The sequence below is a fragment of the Tamandua tetradactyla genome, chromosome 21 (genome assembly GCF_023851605.1).
Source record: "Tamandua tetradactyla isolate mTamTet1 chromosome 21, mTamTet1.pri, whole genome shotgun sequence".
Taxonomy (NCBI): Eukaryota; Metazoa; Chordata; class Mammalia; order Pilosa; family Myrmecophagidae; genus Tamandua; species Tamandua tetradactyla.
Window position 1 is genome coordinate 34016849 of NC_135347.1, and position 19896 is coordinate 34036744.

The 19896-nt window shown below is 35.9% G+C and overlaps 1 protein-coding gene across 2 annotated transcripts in view; it reads right to left on the reverse strand.

Moving 5' to 3' along the window:
* Positions 1–19896, reverse strand: part of LNPEP (leucyl and cystinyl aminopeptidase) — a 120110-nt gene that overhangs the window by 34091 nt on the left and 66123 nt on the right. For both annotated transcript variants that reach the window (XM_077139083.1, XM_077139084.1), the window contains exons 4-9: positions 19627–19758; positions 11339–11459; positions 10526–10680; positions 8265–8378; positions 6467–6598; positions 1080–1211 (exon numbers count right to left, since the gene is read on the reverse strand). In XM_077139083.1, coding sequence (XP_076995198.1) covers positions 1080–1211; positions 6467–6598; positions 8265–8378; positions 10526–10680; positions 11339–11459; positions 19627–19758 — 786 coding nt within the window. The remainder of the gene's footprint in view (positions 1–1079; positions 1212–6466; positions 6599–8264; positions 8379–10525; positions 10681–11338; positions 11460–19626; positions 19759–19896) is intronic.

Sequence of the window (19896 nt, forward strand, 5' to 3'; positions counted from 1 at the left end):
TTTTTAGGATGTTTGCTCTTGGGACCTAGTCATCATGCTGTAAGAAAATAGCAGCAGCCCCAGGAGAATCCCAAGTGGACAGCCAGTGCCACCCTGCTAGCTAAGTGAGGGAGCCAACTTGGCAGTTCATCCTCCAGCCCCTAGTCAAGTTATCTCAGCTTAAATCCTTCATGGGGGAGAGATAAGCCTTCCCCATGGAGCCCTTTCCAAATGAGCTAAGTAAACAACTGTTCTTTTCAGCCATTAAGTTTTGGAGTAGGCTGTTTTGCAGTAACAGATAACAGGAACAGTCATATTTTCAGCCTTCCTCATGACAGTATTAGGATGATCTACAAAAAGTGAAAGCTTTTTCAAGTTAAGTCAGATACATTTTTTATTATTTCAGAGTAAACAGGTAGCAAAACCACGGTTCTCCAGGCAAGTCAGCAGCTGGTCTGAATTAAAAAGAAAGGAGTTAGGTGCTAAAGGCAGAAACTAGAGGAACCAGGTAAAAGAAGGGGAGCATGAAGGAGGACCCTAGGGCAGAATGCCATACTTTATCAAGTTTCAGGTTTAAAGGTAAACCTGAGAGGCTGTCTGACCCTTCTTCCAGACAGATACATGAATACTGATTCTATTTTAAAGGCTCTATAAGGAAATAAATGTCAGGGTCTAGCATTAAGCTTGAGTTATTCTGTATTCTCTCTCAGGAAATTTTAAACGACGTCCCTTAGGTTTCCCATTGGCACACATCCCTGAGTTATGTTGTCAGATAAACTAGGGAACAAAAATAGAAAGCTGAAGGGGAAACAACTTCAACTTAGGAGCACTGGCTGAAGAGGAGCAGGTGCCAGGGGTGGTGGGAGGGCAAATCCACCAGGCAACTGTACGTGCCAGTTTATCCTGGGCCATGATAACTCTGGCCCAGAGGGAGTTTCCAGAAGTTCCAATTCAGTGCTCTATTCAGATAGAGTAAACACTAAGCTCATCTCCCTCTCTCCTCAGTATCACAGGACTGTGTACATATTTGATAAAAATATAAATAAAAGAACTTGTCTCGTCTTACTTTAAGAACTAGGTAAAATATCCCGGTTGCTTACCTCATTAAAACTATCCCACAGATCATCACTTTGAATGGAGGCATAACTATGATTATGCAGGTAAAGAATAATAGCATGTTGAAATACATCTTCACTAAGATAAGTTTTCAGCATCAACAAGAGGGAAGCTCCCTATTCCAAAAAAAAGAAAAGGAGGATATAATATAACACCATAGATTACAGAACCAAGAATTGAAAATTCAAAATACAATCATTGTAAATATAAACTTTCATATGTAGAATTCTGTTATCATACACTATTATTTATATCATATAACCAATTGTGGACTGTGTGTTTACACTGCCTTTTAATTATTTTAAGTGATTTTAAAAAGAACTAATCAAATAGATTGCCTTGTGCATTACCATGAGCTATTTAGTGTGGCCTTTCAGTATACTCACTGCTACAATGTTACTCTATGCCTTCAAAAGCTAAGTGTTTATAAATATACATTTTTAATTAATTAATTAATGTTTTGGTGAATGCACCGGGAATCGAATCCAGGTCTCCCGCATGGAAAGCAAGCATTCTACCGCCTAACCACCCGTACACCCGATAAATATATTTTTAATAGATCAAATTGTCTGTGGCATTCTCCTTCACATTCTCAATGCCTACAGGCACCAGCTGAATTGATCAGCACTGCCAGAGACACAATAAAATTAGCAGAGTTCTCAAAGTCTGTCTGCTAGGTAGTCATTTTGCTTCAATTTTAGTACTTTGTGTTGTTGAAGTAACCAGGGTCTCTCTTCCTGCAGAATTACTTCAAATATCTTTCTGAATAATGAATGTACAGGGAAGCAAGCATACACTGATACTACAGAATTGGGCACGTAACAATTATTGTTACATTCTATAGTCACTCAAGCATGTCATCATCCCCAATCTTGAAACAAGGGTTTCCTCTCTGAGGACTTCCCTGAATCAACATAGAAATCACATTAACTTCAATGGCACTTTTTTTTAAATCACTTTTTGCATGTGCTATAGATTTATTTTCCTCTTTAACTGAATGCTAGTTGAGGGAAAAGTTGAAAAGCTCAACTCCAATAACTGAAAAATGCGTACTATACACTAAGCAATCAATTTTAGAATGAATTTAATTTCTGATAAAAATGCCAGAATGCTATCAAGACTATCAGACACACATAACTGAATTTAATATCTATTACACAATTATTTTTATATCATGCTTCATAGGTACTTTTTCTATAAACTGTTCTATAAATTGAAGCACTCATTCTTTTCTCAACAGTCCATGTTCTCCCCTGCATCACAAACTTTCTCTTTCCCATTAGCAAACAAAAATGATATAAAATTCTTCATTTTAAACATAAAGAAAAGGCACTTTCCCTTAACTCCATACCTTCTATAGTTATTACTCTATTTCTTGTACTCCCTTTGTAGTAAAAATTCTCAAAAGAATTGTCTGCATCTGCTATCTCCATTTGCTCTCCTTCCATTTCTCTTGAGGCTACTTCTAACCATCACTCTTACTGGAAATGCACCTATCAAGGCTGTGGATAACCTTCACAGTACCAAACCAATGTCAATTCTCAGGCTTATCTAATCAACCTATCAGAAGCATTTGAAATGACTTGACTAGTCCTTCACCCTGAAACTCTTTCTTCATTTGGCCTCTGGACATCACTCTTGATTTTCCCTATCACTGGCCTTCCCTCTCATTCTCTCTCTCTCTCTCTCTTTTTTTTTTTCAGTTTTACTGAGATATTTCCACATCAAAGGAAACCATCCAAAGTGTACAATCACTGGCTCACAGTATCATCATACAGTTGCACATATATAACCCCATGATCAATTTTAGAACATTTTCATTACTCCAGAAAAGAAATAAAAATAAAGATAATCCAAACCCTCCCATACTCCTTTCCCCTCCGATTACTGACCAACAGTATCAGTGTAGTCCATTTGTTGGTGTTAATGAAAGAATATTAAAAAATTACTGTTAACTATTAGTTCACAGATTGTAATAGGTACATTTTCCCCCATAAATCCCTCTATTATTAACTCCTGGTAATAAAATGAAGCTAAAGAATGAGGAGTAGTTACTTAATATGTAAAAAATATTTATTTAGGTTGTACTTAAATACTGGGAAATGGACAGAGATGATGGTAGTGCATTATTGTGAGCCCAAGTGATTTTAAATTATTTTTAATGCAATTTTATTGAAATACATTTATATCCATATAATCAGCCACAGTGTACAATCAATGGTTCACAGTATCATCATATGCTTGTGTATTCATCCATCACCACAATCAATGTTTGAACATTTTCATTATTCCAAAAAAAATAATAAAAAGAAAAAGAAAAAATAATACCCAAAACATCCCATACCCTTATGTCCCCTATTATTTATTTATTTTTGTCTTTATTTTCTTACTCATCTGTCCATATACTGGATTAAGGGAGTGTCAGTCACAAGTTTTCACAACACACGGTCATGCCATAAAATCTATATAGTTCTACAATCACCTTCAAGAATCAAGACTACTTACTGGATTACAACAGTTCAACAGCTTCAGGTACTTCCTTCTAGTTATTCTAATACACTAAAAACTAAAAAGGGATATCTTTATAATGTATCTGAATAACCTCCAGAATGACCTCTCAACTCTATTTGAAATCTCTCAGTCACTGAAAATTTATTTTGTTTTATTTCTCTTTCCATTTTCAGTTAAGAAGTCTTTCTCCATCCCCCCAATGCCACGACCAAGTTCATTCCTGGGAGTCACGCCCCACCTTGAAGGGAGAGTTCCACCCCTGGGAGTCATGCTCCATGTAGTGAGGGGAGGACAGGAGCTTTACCTGCAGAGTTGACTTAGAGAGAGACCACCCACATCTGAGCAACAAAAGAGGTTCTCTGAGGGTGACTCCTAGGCCTAATTATAAGTAGGCTTAGCTTCTCCCTTGCAGGAATAAGTTTCATAAAGGCAAGCCCCAAGATTGAGGGCTCAGCTATTAAATGGGCAGTCCCCAGTGACTGTGAGAATATCAGGAACTCCCCAAGTGGGGAAGTTTAATATTTCCATATTTTCCCTCACTTCCTCTAGAAGATTTTGCTAATAATCTTTTTATTTTCCCTCTCAGTCTCTTGCCAGATCCTCCTCATCTTCCCAATGACTAAATTTTGGTATTCACTGGTATTTGATCCTCAGACAGTTTTTTCCTCTCTATTTACATTTACTTTCTAGTTGATCTCATCAACTCCAAGGGTTTAAACGATTTTCAAATCTGTATATCTAAGCAGACTTCTGCCCTAAATTCTAGGCTCAAATTCCAGACTGCTTGCTTGGTATCTTTACTTGGATATCTAATACACATCTTAAACTTACTCAAAAATTGAGCTTTTTCTTTTTTTTCCTGCTCCAAATCTGCTCCTCCAGGAGTCTTCTCCATTTAAGCAAATGGCAACCCCATTTTTCCAGTTCAGGCAAAAATTTTGAAGTCATCCTTAACTTCTCTTGCACATTCTACAACTAATCCATCAGTAAATTTTGTTCAATTAGTCTTTAAAATATATTCAAATCCAACCTATCTCAGAACCTTCACTACTACCACCCTAGCCCAGGCCACCATGATCTCTCCACTGGTCTAGTACAACAACTCCCTAACTTCTCATCCTGACTCCATGTGCTGTTGAAGGTTAAAATGATTTTTAAAAATAAGTCTTACCATGATATTTCCCTGATCAAATGGCTTTTTATTTCACTTAGAATAAAATCAAGGTCCTTACCATGGCCTACATACCTTTACAATTACCCGCCCCCCTATAAATTCTCTGACCTCATCTACTACTGTCCCCTCTGTTTACTCCACTCCACATTGGCTCTCTGCTGGTATTTGAAGAGACGAAAAATGTGGCAGTTTGAGTTATATGCACCACAGAAAAACACGTTCTTAAGTATAATCCTTTCCTAAGGGTGTAAACCCATTATAGGAAGGTTCTTTTGACGAGGCTACTTCAGTTAAGCTATCACCCACCTCATTTAGGATGGGATTTAATCCTATTACTGGAGTCCTTTATAAATGGAATGAATAGAGAGAACAAATGGAAGCAGGAAGCTGAAATCAACGAGACCAGGAAGAGAAGGGAGAGACAAGAATAAGCATCGTGTGCTTTGCCACGTGACAAACTAAGGACCAAAAGCCACTTGCAGCCAGCCCCAGAATACTCCTTAGGTGGGAAGCATTGCCTTGATGATGTCTTGAATTGGATTCTTTCCCAGCTTCATACTGTGAGCAAATAAATTCCTATTGTTAAACCTGACCTATTTCATGGTATTTGCTTGAGTAGTCTAGAAAATTAAACACTTATGGAAAAAACATCCAGATTCCTTATGTCATACAGGATCTTCTACCACTAAGCTTCACCTACTTTCCCCATCTTCTCTACTGCTCCACATGCAGCTTCCATTGGAGTCAAATGTTTACTCCCTAACTAAACATGCCTTATCCATCAGTGTTCCTAACCTTTTCTTTGCAGATCTCATTGTCCCATTTCTGCCCAACCCTACTCTTCCTTTTCACCTATTATTACTCTTTAAAACTCATTTCAAATCATATTTTTCTCCATTACCCCAGGCAGAAGTATCCTGTACCCCTCATTTAGCATATACTACCTCTCATATTTCTCCATAAATATCCATCAAATAAATTATGAGCTTCTTGATAGACTATATCCCATACTTTGTGTATTTCTTCTCTGTCCAAAACAGGAATTCAATTTATTAATCAATTAACATGATAACCAGAATAAGAAGGCCAATAGGTAGTTAAGATTCATTCCCTATTTCACTCCCAGCTACACAAATATAAATGACATCGATACCCTTATTCTGTTTTCTGACTTCTGATAACCCTAACTGGTTTCCAGTTTCATTTTTGCTTCACTCCCAAACTTGAGTCTGTGTTTCGGATCCTGCAATCTAATCTTCAATTCTTAAAATCTCTGTTTGCTTAGTTATTTTGATAATCCTGACTTTGGAATAGACAACTATTCTTATAGCCCAGGGCTTGCTTAGGGCTTTCCTGGACATTTTCTATCTACAGATTTGGAGAATAAACCAACTTTTAAAAATACATTGCTATAAGATCTGGTTAACTGCCTACTGTACTAGTCATAGAACTCAAGAGAGAGACAGAGAAAGAAAGAAAAACTCACAAAAAAGTTAAAATGAAGACTTAAATAGAAGCAAATACCTTAAATTAAATTTAATTAGAACTAATGCTACATCTGAAATTATTCAAATTTAATATTCAAAATATATGAAATTAATATTCATATAATATTCAAAATATATGTAGTTTGCTCATATATTTAATTGAGAACTACTCCAGATACTTCTTAATGCATAACAATACCTTAAAATAGGAAAGAGAATCAAACATCCCTTCAATCTGCTCTGAAGATTGAACAGATGATGATATTGGACGAGATGAATTCAAGGAATCTTTCTTCATGGTTTTAAACAGAGCATCGAGGAAATCTTCATACTTGTAAAAAGTGAAACAAATTAGGATATTATGAACAGTATCAAAGGTAATTATAGCAACTTTTTATATGGATGAGACTAATTGCTTTGTAAGGACATTATGAAAATTTCACTAAATTTCAGAATATAAGCTTTTGAAAATGCAGGATATTGCTTATATTTAAAAATAAAATTTTAACTTGGCCACATGAAAGACAGCATTCCCTAAACAACAGCATAAGGATAAATTAAGAACCTATTACTAAGGCAACAAATTCCAAATCTGGATATTCAATTTGAATACCCTATAAAGGTACGTGTGTGTGTGTGTGTGTGTGTGTGTGTGTGTGTGTGTGTATAGTTTTTTTCTTTGTATGTCATATGGTGGGGTCACATTCCATTGTTTTTTTCCATGTGTATCCTGTTATTGCAGCACCAATTGCTGAATTCTTGTTTGCTTGTTCTGCTAGCTTTTTTGGGGGAGAAGTACATGGATCAGGAATTGAATCCGGGTCTCCCACACGACAGGTGGGAATTCTAACACTGAACTACCCTTGCACCCCCTAAAAAGGTGAATATATATTTTAAAAATGAAACTCAAAATTAAAAAATAAAATTAACTCAAGCATTTCTCAACTCAGTTATAGTCCAACTTTTCTACTAAGATGATATGTAGATTTTTAAACTCAGGTTTATTTTAAATAAAACATAACTCTTAAACCAAAAGAATTCTTTGAGCGCTCAGCAGATAAATACCTCCAGAATATATATTAGAAGTTTTAAAAAATTCTGGGCACCACCAAGTGGTGAAACTGTATATCTCATTGCTTAAATAGCATATAATGGATTCAGAATAACTTGCTTAGTATTTTAGCTAAATATTAGTTTCCCCTACCACTTGAAATTTCTGAACAAGCCCTACACAAAAGTTTCAATGTGAATGCTCTAATACTTCTGTTTTGAAACAACCTTGACTCACATCTCCAGAAGTTTAATAAAAAGCCATAGAATTTTAGGGTTGAAAGGAAACTTTATATTTTCCCAGCTATTGTTTGAATTATTTTCTCAATATATGTCATGTCATATGGTGGCCCAGTGTGTCCAAATATCTCTAAGAATAAATAGGAAATATCTCCAGAGAGTCAAATAACATAATGAACAACATTATTATTCTTCCTTATAACAGAATTGTTCTAAATCTTTTGAAAACGGCAGAAAATATGGTTCATACACAAAAAAGTCAAATGATTAATCTGTATCAGCATATGTATCATTGTTATAAGAATGCAAACAGTGATAATAGCATTGCTTCAAAATGTCTTAATTTTTTCTTTCTATGTATGTTGATCTGCATAAAAAAGGCTTTCCAAATTTATCTAAATTCCTTACAAGCAGAAAGGCCACACACATAAAATATAAAACGTAGCAATTTTTTTAAATGGTCATCTTAATGGTAAAAAGGTTAAATAATTTCAACTTTTAATGAAATACATTAATAAATAATACTGTACTTTTCACTTGTTAAATTTCAAAAAGTAAATAAGGATCAAGTAATAAGGATCAATTTCATTGCATCTTTCTAAAAACACTGCTGTTACTTCAAATGCATAGAATATACAGAGAAAATAGGATTTGACTACTTTTGCCTCAGCATTAGTAAAAAAAGGGTTAAGGAACACCGTACTTACAGTGGAGAGCTCTCCGAATATTTTTTCCAAAGCGAAAAACTCCAAGAAAGTGGCAAAACCTTCATTTAGCCACAGATCATTCCACCACTTCATTGTTACCAGGTTACCAAACCACTGCGGGAAAAAGCAAACCACTAAACACCACAATATTTAACATTCTTGAGAATTTTCTAAAAATTGATAGTTATTAAATTAATCACCAATAACTATATTACAATTTCAAAAGTACAGTTATTATGATGATAACAAATTATACTCAAATTAATTCGACTTACAAAAGTTGTATAAGTTTACTTTAAAGTTTTAACAATTTACCTTATTTGAATGGGAAAACAAGCAAGAAAGATTATTGGTATATTTATCAACCTAACACACATGCTTTGCTGGTTTGAAATAACCTAGAAAAGCCATGTTTTAATCCTAATCCCATTTTGTAAAGGCAGCTGTTTCTTCTAATCCCTATTCAGTATTGTATGTTTGAAACCATAATTAGAGCATCTCCCTGGAGATGATTTAATCAAGAGTGGCTGTTAAACTGGATTAGGGGAGATGTGTCTCCACCCACTTGGGTGGGTTTTAATTAGTTTACTGGAATCCTATAAAAGAGGAAACATTTTTGGAGAAAGGGAGATTCAGAGAGAGCAGAGCAGAACAACATAGCCATGAGAAGCAGAGTCCACCAGCCAGTGACCTTTGGAGATGAAGGAAAATGCCTCCCGGGGAGTTTCATAAAACAGGAAGCGAGGAGAAGAAGCTAGCAGATGATGCCGTGTTCGCCGTGTGTCCTTTCAGATGAGAGAGGAACCTTGACTGTTCACCATGTGCCTTTCCAGATGAGAGAAAAACTCTGACTGTGTGCCCTTCCACTTGAGAGAGAATTCCCGAACTTCATCGGCCTTCTTGAATCAAGGTATCTTCCCTGGATGCCTTAGATTGGACAGACTTGCTTTAACTGGGACATTTTTTCAGCCTTAGAATTATAATCTAGCAACCTATTAAATCTCCTTTTTAAAAGCCATTCTGTTTCTGGTATATTGCATTCTGGCAGCTAGCAAACTAGAACACATGCATTATACTAGGTAAATAAAAAATGACTGTATTAGCCATCCCATCAAAAGTAAGCTTTCCTAGATAATGAAGATAATTCTACCTTTGAATATCAAGTTGGTATGTAAGATTATTTTTTCATTATATCTAAACCATCTATGACAAGTAAAAAGTTAAGTTTCTATGTGAGAAATCTTCCTCTAGTAAGATTTCTCCTCAGTTGCTCAACTTCAGGACAGTATTTCCATGATTCCAAACAGAATTTAAACAACATTCTTAAAACAAAAAAATTGGCATGTTTATAAACAAATTAAATCAGAAAGATCTTTAAATGACTTCTTATATGAGGAGGTAAGAATAAAGGAGAAAAGAGCGATAAGAGATCCTAAAAAACTGCAAAACCTCAAAATAAAGAATGACCGTAAGTTATACATTTTAGTCAGTGTGGCCTAGGGCTTGTTTCAAACCAGCAGCAAAGGGACAGGGCTCCTAGAAACTGAGACAAAAACACTTTTGAGAACTGTAATAATATACTTTTTTTCCAGATATTATCTTAAAACCTGTTTCAGAGGAAGATGGTCTATTAAGTCTTAAAGAAGCAATGGAGAAATACTTCCCAGTGGTGAGGGTTGGTCCCCAAAGTAACAGACCCAGAAGACAGGAAAGACAACCAGGGACAGATTCTGTTTAAGCTAAAGAGTGAACTGACCAGAGCACACCACACTCTTCCTCCATGCCCTTTCCAACATCACAGCATCCACCAAACACACCTAACACTGATAAGCACCTCACCAAGGGCACAAGATGGGAAGGTTCATGTACTTATATGATTTTCTTTTTTACTCCTCTGTCGTAAAAATGTATTCTCACCCTTTTCCCAAGACTTCCATACCAATATTAGAGAACACAGGTCTAACAGGAGATGAAAAAGTAACTCAAGTCCTGAGCACTACAGTTCAGAAGTTATCCGAAGAGAGAACAAAACGATTCTTTTCCACAAAGTTACAAAGCAGTTAGCATTTGTCAGAATTGTGAAGCAGATGCGTTTTATTAGGGAAAAAAAATTGTTTGTATTAAAGGGCATCTTTTCATTGTGAAAAAAGACAATATTGTAATTAAAAACTGGATTACTATTAGCATCTACATCTATTATAAAACTCTAGGACACGAAGCAGACCACAGGAATGAGATATGACAATCCTGGCTGCTAATACCTGATGGGCCAGCTCATGAGCGATGACTTTGGTAAGCAGTCTTGCATTTGCCACTGAAGAAGTATTACTGTCATACAGAACTGTCGCTTCTTGAAAGGTGAGCAAACCCCAATTTTCCATTGCTCCTGCTTGAAAATCAGGAATAGCCACCAAATCTGGACACCAAAACAGGACAGAAATGATCAGTTTTCCCTCCACTAAGGCCCTCCCTAGTTAAATAAAAATATTTTATGATAGGTTTATCACAGTGAATCAGTACGCATTGAGTTCTCTTTATAATTCTAACAAATGGAACCTTCCTCATACTATCCAGCATGTTCCTTAACCACCCATCAGCTGAGGAGACCCTGATCAAACTCCTTTTAGTTCCACTGTTCCACTGTTGCTTAGAAAAGGAAGAGATAACTAATTCCTTCACAATGAAACAACATCCCAGAGTAAGAAGGCCAAAGAGCAGGGCTGACATTCTTCTACATAAGACAGCTCCATATTAAACAGTACTAAACTCCTCTGGCTTTCCTGAACTCCCAGTACTCAATTTTTACTTGTGTATCAGGAATTTCTTAGGAAGTTATAATTAGTCAAACTTCAGACTTTAGTACCTTTGTAAAGACCCAAAAGCTTCTAAGTGTTTCAAGATCCAGTTGAGATATACTCATGGAATCTAAATAATCTTGACAATTACATCTTTTTTAACAATTAACATTGTTGATTACTTTTAAAATAACTTTGAGAAAATATCTTCTAAAAAATTTGCAAAATGAATCAAGGTTATAATCATTAAGAAGAGCAGAGGCACTGTTTAATTCTTACCCAGTTTCTTATATGGGAATTGAATTTCAAAGTAGTTTTGGAAAAACTCAAGAAGCTTCACAGCTGTTTCCAAGGCATGTTGAACTTGACCAATCTTTTCTGGTCTAGCATATATAGAAACCTAAAGGAAAGCATTAGGTATGATGTAAGGACAGATACAATTAAAATGGCATGATATTCAGGTGATCACTGTCAAAGACTAATATATTTGAAAACTGCATAGCTGTATGAGATCTTCCAGGACAGAAACTCTTACTTATAGTTTGTAGCCCCTGCAGAGTTTAGCAAGTCTCTCCCATACCACAATACTCAAAATACTTATTGATTTTTTTTAAAATTCTAACATCCAGTCATTTTAAGCAATTAATAAATATTTGCTCTTTATGATATTATTCTCTTCCTCTCTTACTACTGTGGTTGCCTTTCCTTACCTATGAGCTATCAAAAATGTGAGTTCTTAAAAGACAGGACCGAATTTTTGTCCTTCCAGTACCATCACAGCGCCTGGCAGCTAACAACTCTGCCATACATGCAATGCAGAGGAGTCAGATCTTATGATGGAGTTAAATTTGCAAGTTAACATATAAGGCAAAATTTGCACATTTGCTAAAATAACTCTGGAAAAACAGATTAGAGACCAATTACTCCTTTTTCAATTAGTAGCGGACAGTTTTCTTCCAGTTTTGGAACAGCTTACTTGCTTTCAGTTGTTGGCCTGTTTACATGGACCCTGTTGTATAAAACACATCATACCCAGTAGAGTGAAGCACACCATGAGTGGTACACATTAACTAAAATCAACTAAGGGAACAACAGATTCATGTTCTCCATCTCCCATTCATTTTAGAGCAAACACTCAATAGAGGGAGCAGATGGAATAAACTTCATTAATTAAATCGTTATTCTTTCTCTCTCTTTTTTAGGCTAAGCGCATAAATTAAACACTTAATGTGACTCAACTGCACATTCTTATTCAGTGAATACCAAAAAGCAAAATTTAACAACAATAAAAAGAGAAACAATCCAGTTTAAAAAACAGGCAAAAGATACGAACAGACAATTTTTCCAAAGAGGAAAAACGAACTGCCAAAAAGCACATGAATAGATGGTCATACTCATCCTCACTAGCTATTAGAGAAATACAAGTGAAAATGACAATGAGATACTATCATACATTTAATACAATAGTTACTATGAAAAACAAACAGGAAACTACAAGTGTTGAAGGTAGGGACAAACAGGAACACTTATTCACTGCTGGTGGGAATGTAAAATGGTACAGCCACTGTGGAATATAGCTTGGCAATTCCTTAGGAACCTAAATAAAGAATTGCCACATGATCCGGCAGTTCTGTTACTAGGTATATACCCAGAGGAACTGAAAGAAGGGACGTGAATAGACATTTGCACACCAATGTTTACAGCAGCTTTATTCACAATTGCCAAAAGAAGAAAACAACTTAAGTGTCCATCAACTGATGAACGGATAAACAGAATGTGGTATATAAATACAATGAATATTAATCAGCAGCAAGAAGGAATGAAATCCTGAAGCATGTGACAACATGGATAAAACTTGAGGACATTATGCTGAGTTTATGTCAGACACAAAAGGACAAGTATTGAATGATCTCATTAATATGACCTAATCATAATATGTACACTCACAGACATAAAATCTAGAATACTGGTACTAGGAGATAGAACAAGGCTACAGAATGAGGAATGAATGTTTAATGTGTGCTGAATTTTTAACTAGGTTGAATTCAAATGTCTAGAAATGAATAGCAGTCATGGGAGCACGTTACGGTGTGTATAATTAACAGCATGGAATTGTGGGTGTGACTGTGGTTGAAAGGGGGGAGTCATGTGTGCCACCAAAAGGAAAGCTAGAGGTTAAAATAGGGGAGTGTGATACAACGGGCCCTGTGGTGGATGATGACTACGATTAACAGTACAAATGTTAAAGCTTTTCAATGAACTACAACAAATATACATTATTATTACAAGAAGTTAATAATAGAGCAGGGAAAAATGCACCTATTGCAAACTATATACTATAGTTAACTGTAATATTTAAATATTCTTTTGTAAACAGTAACTAATGTACTACACCAATGCTAGGAGCCCATAATAAGGGGGGATGTGATAACGGGTACAGGATGCTTTGGACTTTTTTTTTTTTGGAGTAATCAAAATGTTCTAAAACAGATTGTGGTGACGACTGTACAACTATGTGATGATACTGTAAGACAACTGATTGTATACTTTGGATGGATTGTATAATGTGTGATATATCTTAATAAAATTGCATTAAAAAATTTAAGCAATTATGTTCAAATAATGGGTTTTAAAAAGGAATATTTACTATCTCTTAATTGACTAAGAAAAGTCCTTCTACACTCACTTGAGAAAATGGGATGTAGATGAGAATCAGCGGAAAATAAATACCTCAAAATAAAGCTCTCAACAAATAGGAAATAATTCATCATATGGACAAAATAGACTGGTAAACTTAACACCAAATTAATTTTAGTTTCCCATTAAAAGGATTATAAAACCATCAACAATTCCTAAATGCTCAAAGAGATTTCAACCATAATTGCTTTAATGTGGGGCTTTGGTTTACAGAATGTATGCATTAATCACAGAAACATGGAGGTAACATGGCAGACAAATTCAATATAAAGAAAAAAAATGTTTAGGTAAACAAAAAGTTAAATTCACGAGTTCGGTAGTTAGGTCAGGAGTGTCAGGGATCAAAGTGCTAGTTTAGGACTGTGAACAGGTTATCTAGTCTCAGCTTCTTTATGTGTAAAATGGTGATAAAATTACCCTCACACAGGGTTACTGTGAGAATTAAACGAATTAATACACATATAGAACTTAGATTAGTGCCTGACACAAGTAAAATGCTCAAATTTAGTTAACTTAGTTAGGACTCGCTGTGTACTTTAGTTCCATAGATTAAAAAAATTTTTTTTTTATTCTGTTACCATAATCTAACATTTCCCCATTTAACACTATTCGCATATATATATTTAAGTGCTGTTAATCGCACTCATAATACTGCCCTGCTGTCATCACTGTTCAATACCAAAACAGTCTTACCATCCCTGCACATTTTAACTTCTCATTTCGCATCCCCGTGGCATCCCCTGGTAATCTATACCTTAGAGTCTGGCTCTATAAATTTGATCATTCTCATTTTTCAAATCAGTGAGATTATACAATATTTGTCCCTTCATGTCTGGTTTCACTCAAGATGAAGTCTTCAAAATTCATCCATGTTGTCACATGTATCAGGACATCATTCCTTTTTATGGCTGAATAACGTTCAACCCTTTGGATTTGTTGATTCAATTTTTTTTTCCTATTTTATCTCCATTCTGATTTTTGTTATTTTTTCATTCTACTTACTTTGGGTTTAGTTTGTTTTTCTTCTAATTCTTACAGTTTTGAGGTTAGGTCTCTGATTTGAAGTCTTCTTTTTTAATGTAAGTGTTTATAGGTATAAACTTCCCTCTGAGCACCGTCTTTGCTGCATACTGCATGTTTCGGTATGTTGTATTTTCATTTTCATTAGCCTCAAGATATTTCCTTATTTCACTTCTGATTTCCTCTTTAACCCATGGGTTAAGAGTTATGTTATTTAATTTCCATGTATTTCTGAATTTCCCATTTGTCCTTCTGCTACTGATTTCCAGCTTCATTTTGTTGTGGTCGGAGAATATACATCGTATGATTTCAATATTTTTGAACTTATGAGACTTGTTTTCTGACCCAACGTATGGTCTATCTTGAAGGATGATCTCCATGCACCCAAGAAGAATCTGTATTGCTTTTGTTGAGTGGAGTGGCCTACATGTGCCTGTTAGGTCTAGTCAGTTTAGTGTTATCATTCAAGTCCTGTACTTCCTTACAAATCTTCTAACTAGACTTTCTATCCCTTATTTAGAGTGACGTGTTAAAGTCTCCTACTATCAATGCAGAAACATCAATTTCTCACTTCAAATCTGTCAGTATTTGCTTCATATATTTTGGGGCTCTACTGTTCGTTGCATACATTTTCTAACTATTACATCATCCTGTTGAATTGTCCCCTATATCAATATATAATGACCATTTTTGTCTCTCGAACTGTTCTTTAGTCTGTTTTATAGAATATTAGTAACAGCTACTCCAGCTCTCTTTTGGTTCCTACTTACATGGTAAATATTTTTCCATCCTCTCACCCTCAATCTACTTGAATCTTTGAATTTAAGGTAAATCTCTAGCAGAAGCATATAGTTGGGTCATGATTTTTTATTCATTCTGTCAATCTCTGCCTTTTGACTGGAGAGTTTAATCCATTTAAGGTCACTACTGATAACATGGGAATTTCATCTGTCATTTTGCTATTTAACCTTTGTAAGTGTTATGGCTTTTTTTCCCTTACTTCTTCTTATATTTATTTGCTTTTTTATGCTATACCATATTGAGTGTCTGCACATTTCTTTCTGGATAAATTTTTCATCTGTTTACCTTGTGGTTACACTGGGTCAAAATTTAACATCCGAATTATATAACAATAATATCAACTTGATATCAACTTAACTTCAATAGCATGCAGTATACTTTTTCTATACACCTTTGTCCCCCCACCATTGTTTACACTTGTTATCACTTATATCTTCGTAAACCGAATGTCCAAAAACCTGGACATATCATTACTTTTTATGCATTTGCATTTTACCATCCTTAGGAAGTGAAAAGTGGAGTTATATATCTAATACAGTACAGTAATACTGGCATTTGTAATTACACAAATGGTTACCTTTATCATAAGTCTTTTATTTCTTTATGCTGCTTTGAACCTAGTGTCCTTTCCTTACAAGTTGAAGAACTTCCTTCAGCATTACTTGTAGGGCAGGTCTAGTAGTGATAAACTTCCTCAGTTTTTGTTTATCTGATAATGCCTTAATCTATTCCTATTTTTTAAAAAGAGTTCTACTACATATAAAATTCTTGGCTGCAGCTGTTTTCCTTCAGTACTTTTAGTGTTACAACCCATTGCCTTCTTGCCTCCATGTTTCTATTGAGAAAGCAGCACTCAATCCAAATGGGACTTCCTTGTACTTAACATGTTGCTTTTCTCTTGCAACTTTCAGAACACTTCCCTTGTCCTTTGCATTTGATACTGTAATCAACATATGATGGGGTGCATTTTTCTTCATGTTTATTCTATTTGATGTTCTCTGAACTTCTTGAATATGCATGAAAACGTCTTTTGCAAAATACGGAATGCTTTCTGTCACAATTTCTTGAGCTATTCCTTCTGCCTCTTTCTCGCTTTCTTCTCCTTCTGGGCCTCCCATAACACATATATTGGGGTCCCATTTTTATTTTACACTATTTTCACTTTAGTAGTTTTTTCTTTCTGTTCCTCAGATAGACTCATTTCAAACGTTTTGTCTTTTAGTTCATGGATTCTTTCCTCTGCCAGCTCCAATCTGCTCTTGAGAACCTACTGGGCATTTTTTCATTTCAGTTACTATGGTCTTCAACTCCAGTAGTTCTATTCAGTTTCTTTTTTTTTTTTTACATGGGCAGGCACCGGGAATCGAACCCTGGTCCTCCGGCATGGCAGGCAAGCATTCTTGCCTGCTGAGCCACCGTGGCCCGCCCCTATTCAGTTTCTTTTTAAACTTTCTCTTTTAAATTTCTTATATTGTTCATTCACTGTTTTCCTGATATCTTTCACCTCTTTCTTTGTACTTTCCTTCATCTCCTTGAGCATTTTCAAAATCATTTTTTTCAAGGCTTTGTTTACTATGTCCATATTTTTGTGTCCTTTATTGGTGTTTTTCTGTATTATTATCCTTTTCCTTTGGATGGGCCATCATTTCCTGCTTCTTTGTGCTACATTCTTTTGTCGGACACTATACTTACTTACTTACTTACTTACTTACTCACTCACTTACTCACTTACTTACTCACTTACTTACTCACTTACTTACTCACTCACTTACTTACTCACTCACTCACTCACTCACTCACTCACTTACTTATTTATCGCATGGGTAAGGCACTGGGAATTGAACCCGGGTTTCTGGCATGGCAAGCGAGAACTCTGCCTGCTGAGCCACTATGGCCCGCTCAACACTATACATTTTAATATTTTAAAATGTTAACTCTGGGATTTACTCCCTGGGATGTCTGTTTCCTGGTTTTGTAACCAGCTGGTAATAAGACAGATTTTCTTGAGTGTCAGCTCTCCTATAAAGGAGGTCTCCCCAAGGCACATCTAGTGTACAGGGTTTTCCCTGCCTTTCTAGGCTTCTGTCTTGTCCTGGGCTTTTGCCTGTTAGCTGTTTTTGGAGTTCCCCTATTTATAGGAGTTTCGGCTTCCCAGAAGAGAGCGCCCCCCTCCCAGGTATGTGAGGCTGGCAGACCCCTGTAACAGACTGTCTGTCTCTACAGTTTTCCACATTCCTTTCATAGCCTCATGCCGCTTTTGCCTAGAGAGGAAATTCTGGGATGGTGGTTGTCCAGAGAACTTTCCCTAAATTGGTCTTTCCTAGTCAACACAGGACTAGGGACCCACAACAGGCATAAAGACTGGCCCCACAGTGCCCCAGGGAGGGGGAATCAGGAACGGTACCAAAATCTCCTTCAAAGCTGAGCTCTCTTGGGCTGCCCAGCAAATGTCTCCCTTCAGCTAACTTTACCCTTCAGCTCTGAGGAAGTACTGCATCATTAAATTTCCATCCCCTCCACCTCTGTCCAGGAAGGGCTTAAAGAGCCACCTTCGTCCGGGGCAGGTTGAAACAACAGTTTGCCTTCAGAGGGGGGACCCAGTGATCCAAATTTGCTAATCATGATGAGTGATGGCTATGCCCACCCCATTCTTAGGGCAAAGGACTTTCCTGTCCCTTTCTGTTATGACAAAGCCAGTCAGAGACTGGACCCCAAGGTGGCGGGTGGGCACAGGCTGTACTAAGAGAGCACTTTACAGTTCTTTGTCGTAATTTATCTTCCCTGGATGCTAAACAGTGTTCTTCTGGCTTCTGGGGTTTCAAAATAGTTGTTTCAGATAGTCCCTGCTGATTTAATAGTTGTTTGGGTGGAAGGACTGGTCCTGGCACTATCTACCCTGCCATGTTCCCTGGAAGTGCCCCTCCATTCTTCAACCCTGAGCTAAAGGCACATCGTATTACTGCTAATGAACAGCTAGAGAAACCTTATCTCTGTGACGTATGGCATATACATAATAATTTTTTCTAATGGAAAAAATATATCCTTTTGAAGTAGTAAAATGATAATACTCAAGAATACTGTGATAAAAATAGCAAATCCAGCTGGACATGTCCAAATGGTAAACAATATTCCATGGAAGTGTTAAAAGAAAAATGAAAAAAAAAATTCCATCTATTTTTCTATCATGATGTATAACAATTTTTCACTTAAAAGACCCTTCTGTCCTTCAATATTATCAGTAAGTGAAAACATTAGCTTTATTAGGTCACCACTGTGAAAATAACGCATAACATCCAATCAAATAATCATTTGCAGAGCAGGCATTAATGATAAAGAAAAGCAGAGGAGACTGATTAGAACAAATTTTGACAAAATACAGATAAGCCAGACAGTTAAACTAAATCAACCCACTCACTACTCTTAGATGAGGAAAATTCAGGACTTGAATTATCAAACACATACACACACAAAAGATTCACCTAAATTTTACAACCTTGAGTTTTTATTTTAATCACATGTTAACAGTATCTTTTAAGTCTATTTTAATGTTCCGGCATTTAGTGCAGCCTAATAAAACTGTCTGCATTGACGGAAATGTTCTATTATCTGCACTATTCAACATGATAGTCAACAGCTACATGAATACTCTTGAACACTTGAAATGTGGTTAGCAAGCCTGAGGAAGTGAATTTAAATTTTTTTTTAATGTTAATTAATTTAAATTTAAATAGCAACAGGAGGCTAGTGGCTACCATATTTACAGTTCTAGACGCTTTAGTGTGCATATATTACCTTATTTGAAGCCCCTTATAAAAGTAAAATTAAAAGTAACTTCAAAATTATTGACTTTTAGTATTAAATTAACAACGGTAAGTAACAGCTAACCAAAAGAAGCAGTATTTCTAGTATAAATTATCAGAGAGTTGTGATGAAAGAAGTTGTTATCCTTTATAAGGACTAGGAATCCCACCAAGAATCATTAAAGCAAGAATTTCTCTTAACCTTTTACTTACGAATGAGGCTTTTAGACAATTAACACAACAACATACCAGGGTTCCATTTACGTCCTGACTCAGGTTCTTCATCTCCCCAACAATAAAAGCAACCAAGTAAGTGCTCATCTTTACACTCTCGAAAAACTCATCCTGAACGAGTCCCTCTTCCATAAGGACTGATGATTTCTATAAGCAAAAGGGAAAATGATGACAGTCCTACAGCCACGGAATAAATGATAGGAAAAAATAAACTGAGAAAGCGAAAATTCAAATAGGATATAGACAGTGAAGACACTGGCATATTTTAATCACTCAGCATGAGTT